General features: G+C 41.8%; 1 protein-coding gene across 1 annotated transcript; it reads right to left on the bottom strand.

The window, feature by feature from the left end:
- Positions 1-3,964: 3,964 nt before the first annotated feature.
- LOC104952691 (niban-like protein 1) lies at positions 3,965-4,772 on the bottom strand. Its single transcript, XM_010779560.1, has 3 exons — positions 4,660-4,772; positions 4,092-4,254; positions 3,965-3,972 (listed from the first exon to the last, which is right to left on the bottom strand). Exons 1-3 carry the CDS (start codon positions 4,744-4,746, stop codon positions 3,965-3,967), a joined length of 258 nt encoding a protein of 85 aa, XP_010777862.1. The 5' UTR covers positions 4,747-4,772.
- Between the last annotated feature and the right edge of the window lie 1,293 nt (positions 4,773-6,065).

Below are 6,065 nucleotides of genomic sequence, written 5' to 3'. Positions count from 1 at the left end.
AAACGTAACATGCAACGTTAGCCTAATCCAAAATGCTCTACTACGGCTTACCTTTCATATCGTCAGCGCAGACTCTCCCATCGCGAATAATTGAAATTCTTTGTGGCAAACTGTGCAGAAGGCGAATCGTTGGGTTGATCCTCGTTTTAGCCACAGCTTGTATTTCTTTTCGGATAGCCAACGCTCGTTAAAACAGCAACCTCCTGGCATACTCTCATTAGAATGCCCAGGTCGCACATAGCGCGGGAAGGCCGGAGCGGAGCTGTTTTATGTAGAAGCGAAGCAACTAAGCTCGCTCCGACTTCTTTATTTTCTTTTAATCTAAAAAGCGAACTATTCAGTCAGACAGCAATTTATTGTAAAAGTAAAGCGTTTACAATTTCAAGCACTTTATCTCAAATCCAAGCACCATTCCCAAAATTCAAGCACTTTTCAAGTCATGAAAACACCTCGTAAAAATTCAAGCATTTTCAAGGATTTCAAGCACCCGTACGAACTCTGAAGACAGTCGAACCCGGTGCATTCCTCCGTCAGAATGTGGTGCACTTTTGCTAAATGTTTAGACAAATAGCTCGTGTTACGGCCCTTACATGCTAAATTCTTATTGCACTTTTGGCAACGAGCATTTTCCACCTCAAGACCAAGCCCCCAGGAAGTGCGCCGGACTCTGAGGAAAATATACGTTGTGTCCAAACGGCGGTACTACAATTTCCTTATCAGTCTGTGACGTCGACCGGCCCAGAAATACTTTTTCCCCTTGACTAACATTGAGAAAGAGACGTCTGTAAATCGCTGGATAATTCTTTTGAAACTAAATAAATTACCCAGTATGAACTATTGTATAGCCCTAGAATCATTAAGTCCTTAAAGTTGTAAAATGCACTAAAAGCCGAATCTAGATTTATTCTCTCTCTCCATTCTTTCTAGTGAGCCGAGAGTGTGTGCTTGGGGGGCGGGGCTTAAGTGGCGCATGCTCTGTGAGCGCACAAACGGGTTCTTCTGCTCTGACAGCCAGGCATGCTGGGTAATCTGTGACGTTTCGCTCTCTCAAAAGTTGGGCCATTTTGACTTCACGCGCCAATGAGCAGCTCTCATAGGAAAGAACGAGACCCCGCCTCCCACGCTGTATCCAGTTCTTATTAAACATCCATGGTGCTACTCCTGATAGCAAGGAAAATGACCCCCTAACATAACGCAATGGAGAGACAAGAGTAAAAAAGGTGTTTATTATGGAAAAAAAGACTGAAACTAGAAACACTACAGAGAAGATGGAAACCAGTAACATAAGTGATATCTGAGCTCTAAACATCTCCTTGTTTATGTTTATTTACATTTTTTCTTTTTTAGGCTACATATCATTTTTGGTTGGGTAGGGTAGGATTTGTAAGCATACCTGTCTGCACCAACTACCCGGGGAAAGGTCAGAGAATTTAAATGAACGTCTGTATTTATGTATAATTTGCCAAGACTTTGAAAGAAAGGGGTAATGTATGTATGTGAGCAATAACGTGTAGATTTGAGTGGACTGTAACTGAGGCGGGTGCGATTTTTATGTACATCTCCATGTATGTTATATATTTGTGGAATAAATAAAAAGTTTTAAAGAAAGTAAAATCTTTTCTGGTGGTAATATGTCCTCATCATCCTCATCCTCTTCCTCTTCCTCTTCCAGAATCCACCTGTCACCTCTTCCTCCTCCACCTCTCTCCACCTGTGTCACCTCTTCAATCACCATCTTTTGTTAATGTCTTACCCGAGTTGCCCTAAGCTGGCATCAGGTGGCTGGCCTGCACAATGCTGCTCTTTCTCCCACAATGCACTCTGTCCCGTGTGAAACTGAGTGGAGGCTGCATTACACCAACATGGTGTCATCACAACACCTGTGCTCTTCCTCAGGTGGGAGAGGATGAATGACCTCACTGTCAGGCGTTGATGGAGGCGAGGAGCTGCTCCTTCACACATTAGTACACAGAACAGATATGCATTGTTCAAATATGTGTGTTCTTTGGCCTTAATATGAAATACAAGTTGTAGGCCATAGAAATGTAAATATGTAATGTGAGCGAAAAACGAATCAAGACACTTTTCCAGCTAACAATGAATTAATTTTCTTTACTGTATTGCAACTTAAGGGTATTTAGGGAAACTTAATATCACTTTAACTAATCGAAGCAGAATTAAATACAATTGTCTCTTAAAATAGGAACAAATTAACTTAATTTCCTCCTTTTACATTGGATAAATATTTTAATCTCACCTGGAAATGTGTGGCATTAATTTTTAATTTAATCTATATATGTTTTGTAGATGTATTTCAGAATCAGAATAACTTTATTATTATTGTGGATTTATGAAATTGGATTTTGTGACAGGAGCTCCATTTTAGAATTAACTTAAATAAAATGTATATGGACATTAGAAGTAAACAATTGTGCTATAAAATATCCTAAAATGGAATTAAAATATTTATAAAAACACAAGTAAAATGTGCACATTGTCAAATATGTAACAAAAAATAAATATGTAAAAATGTAAATATATGCAGTGGTGTATTAAAAAGTTACAACTGTTTTCCGATAAAGCAGTACTACCTCGTGTAATTTATGATTTTCAAATAAACATACATTACATAGTGAATCAGAAGCTGTGATGCAAACTGATAATAGCCACGTCTTACAAAATAGAGGAAAGATATTCCTCTCCCATCTTCAATAAAACAGCTGACCGTAGAAAATGCGAGCCATTGAATTTGAGAAGAAGATTCACCTGAGGATCTCTGTGGCCTAAAACCTGATTTGAGGAGTTGCTGCAGATGCAGTTGATATTCTGCGAGAGGTTTCAAACTCATTCAATATGCTTTCCATAGAGCCGGCTGTGAAGCGCTGCTCATCAGATGAAATAAATCGGGAGCAGACTTTTATGTATTTGAGTATTTGAATAATGCCCCCGAGATAGAGCTCGATAAGAGATAAGACTGGGAGTGAACTGAAGAGGTAGAGATGAGTGGATACGTGAAGTCATGAGACCGTGCTGTAGTTCCTTTATAGCCCAACATGAGCCACCTTTAGCTTAACAGTGGTGATGTGAAGTCATGAGACCGTGCTGTAGCTCCTTTATAGCCCAACATTAGCCGCCTTTAGCTTAGCGGTGGTGACGTGAAGTCATGTGACCGTGCTGTAGTTCCTTTATAGCCCAACATTAGCCACCTTNATACTTGCATCTGCCATTGTGTGTGTGTGTGTTTTTGTGTGCTGGTGGTGCACACACACGAACACTTGCTAATGCTAACAAACACACACACGGCAACGCTCACCACCAGCACACAAAAACACACACACACACAATGGCAGATGCAAGTATAAGCGAGAGCAGCAGCGCATTTGCAACTTGGAAATATAACCACTATTTTCAATTTGTGGGGATAAAGGACGCAAAAAGTGGACAAATTATTACGGTCAAATGTAAACTGTGTGCAGGACAGAAAGCATTGTCCACATCGAATAACAGCAATGCCAATCTCCTGAATCACCTAACTAATGTACATAGGGCTATAAAACTAATCACCAAAGACCCCACCGTCTCAACCTACAGCAGTGACCCAGATGGAGCAACACCATCTAAACAGCCAAAAAACTATTCTTTCAAATCGTCACATGTCACCCAGAGTCAACCAAATAGATTGATTGCCAGGTATGTTGTTGAGGACATGCTGCCCATCGCAACGGTCAAGTCTGTTGCCTTCAGAGAACTAGTCAGCAAAAAACAACACAAAAACTTTTATTGTTATTGTTATTATTTTTAAAGTAAAGTAACTTATTACTAGTTACTTTTATAATTTAGTAACTAATAAAGTAACTAGTTACTTTTTTGAGAGCAGTAACTATAACTATTAATAGTTACTTTTTAAAAGTAACTTGCCCAACACTGCTCACGAGACGTTGTAAAAAAATAAATAAGTTGATGGTCACTGCTCTAGGGGGGTACATTCATTTCATTTATCAGTCAGAGCATCACAAACAGGCCTTGGAATGCATAAAAACAGGGATTAAAAAAGAGAAGTCTGAAAAGGATTTCATGAAGAGAAGGCTGACCTCTGATCTTGTTGCTGACGTGCTCCTTGGAGGAGATTATCTGGTCCATGTCGCACCGTATGGACGCCTCCAGAGAGGAGCAGGCTGCTTCACACTTCTGCACCACCACCTGATACTGGGCCTGGCACTGCCCCTGCACCAGGCTGTACACTGCATCACTGATCTACACACATACAGGAACCACATGTTGGGAACAGAACATCCTGGTCCTTATTGGCTAGTGAGCCCTCTTTACTTTTTGCTTATTAAACATCACCTTGTGGCTTCAGCAATCAGTTTTCCTCTCTTTTTTTCTCTCCCCCGGTTATTTAATATTTTGTTACTTCCCTTTGGTACCACTAGTCCAGGAGGGAACGTAACAATCACACATGCTGTTCTGCACTACTTGTTTTTTCTGATATGAGCTGGACATTATCATACAGGCATAGACTGGCTGATTCGCACCACTGGTGGGTAAGACCCATGATGTTTCCTATGATCCATTTGCTCAAAATGTCAGCGATGTATACAACTGCGTACAACTAGACGCATGTTTTCTCCACACAATGTGTATGTAGTAGTCTCTCACCAGCATCCAGTTTCTCTGCCTCTCGTGTAGCTTGCCTTTGAGGCGGGGGGAGATGAGCTCCCTCAACTCAGGGAGGAGGCCCTCCATCACCAGGTTAGCAAGGATCTACAAGACACACAAACACAATCACAATCACCTCACTAACCACATACACATGTTGGACTGGATAAAGTGTAAAATGTAAGGATATAGAAAATGGTTATCAGGACTCAATAGGGGCCCACAACTCTTCAGGTGACCCGGGCCTTCCGTAACCCCACAGTGTTCTGACAGAAGCCTCTGTGTGGACCGGGTGGGGGTTGGTTGACTCACACCTTGTTTAATAGAGCTGTTAAAGTCAGGTCTCACAGAGAACATATGAAGTAATTCAGCTATACTCAGACTCAGCTAGAGCGTCATGGGTCATTGAAGTTATCTCTGGTTGTTTCTGTTTCAGAAGGCAAAGCTCTCTGTCTACCGGGCCATTTTCGTTCCTACCCTCACCTATGGTCATGAAGGATGGGTCATGACCGAAAGAACGAGATCGCGGGTACAAGCGGGCACCTAGTTAGGATGCCACCTGGGCGCCTCCCTAGGGAGGTTTTCCAGGCACGTCCAGCTGGGAAGAGACCAAGGGGTAGACCTAGGACCAGGTGGAGGGATTATATCTCTTCGCTGGCCTGGGAGCGCCTTGGGATCCCCCAGTCAGAGCTGGTTGATGTGGCCAGGGAAAAGAAAGTTTCGGGCTCTCTGCTTGAACTGCTACCTCCGCGACCCGACCACGGATAAGCGGGAGAAGATGGATGGATGGATGGATGGATGTTTCTGGGCCTTAGTCCTATCTCACTCATCACAGAGATAATGCTTCTCTGCACTCTGCACATTGAGATTTAGCTTTAAAAACTCAGATTTGTTGTGTTTACAGGACAACAAATATTTTTGTTTCTGTGCTTAGGACCATGTCCAGCCCCATTAAAATGTGCTTCAAATCATCGTCATCAAAAAACATAACCTAATGTTTCAAAAATAACTAAATGCACGGAATAAGATTTAAGTATTACAAAAGGATGGACAAATGCTGCCACAACTAAATGAGTTTAGCTCAGAAGATCTCAGCAGATCCACTGCACCCCCATCAGGATGCAGGTATAGTCTGACTGAAGGAGGCATCACTGTGTCCCAACAACAAGTTGGCCGAATTTCGCACCTCATTAAACTTGCACCTGATGTTCCTTATGTTTTTATGATGTTCATGTTATATGTGGGTTTGTGCTGTCATGGATGGTGGTGTCATTAATGTTGTTTGATATTCCATGGATTGTGTTTCCTTGTCAAACAAATACATTACCCACGATGCAACTGCAAACAGTGCGTTATCCTCCCGTTGGCTAATTAAATCCTAATCTGCTCTCCTTGAGATTATCAGC

This window comes from Notothenia coriiceps, unplaced genomic scaffold, assembly GCF_000735185.1.
Source record: "Notothenia coriiceps isolate Sejong01 unplaced genomic scaffold, NC01 NC01_scaffold00000339, whole genome shotgun sequence".
NCBI lineage: Eukaryota > Metazoa > Chordata > Actinopteri > Perciformes > Nototheniidae > Notothenia > Notothenia coriiceps.
Note: the sequence above shows the minus strand (reverse complement) of the source record. Positions and strands in the feature narration are given on the sequence as shown.

What these genes read in the sequence shown, in the direction of transcription:
- LOC104952691 (XM_010779560.1), bottom strand. Translation starts at nt 4,746, where the DNA reads ATGGAGGGCCTCCTCCCTGAGTTGAGGGAGCTCATCTCCCCCCGCCTC. An exon ending in GGCAGAGAAACTGGATGCTG is followed by an intron (nt 4,255 to 4,659) that starts GTGAGAGACTAC and finishes GTATGTGTGTAG; the next exon opens with ATCAGTGATGCAGTGTACAG.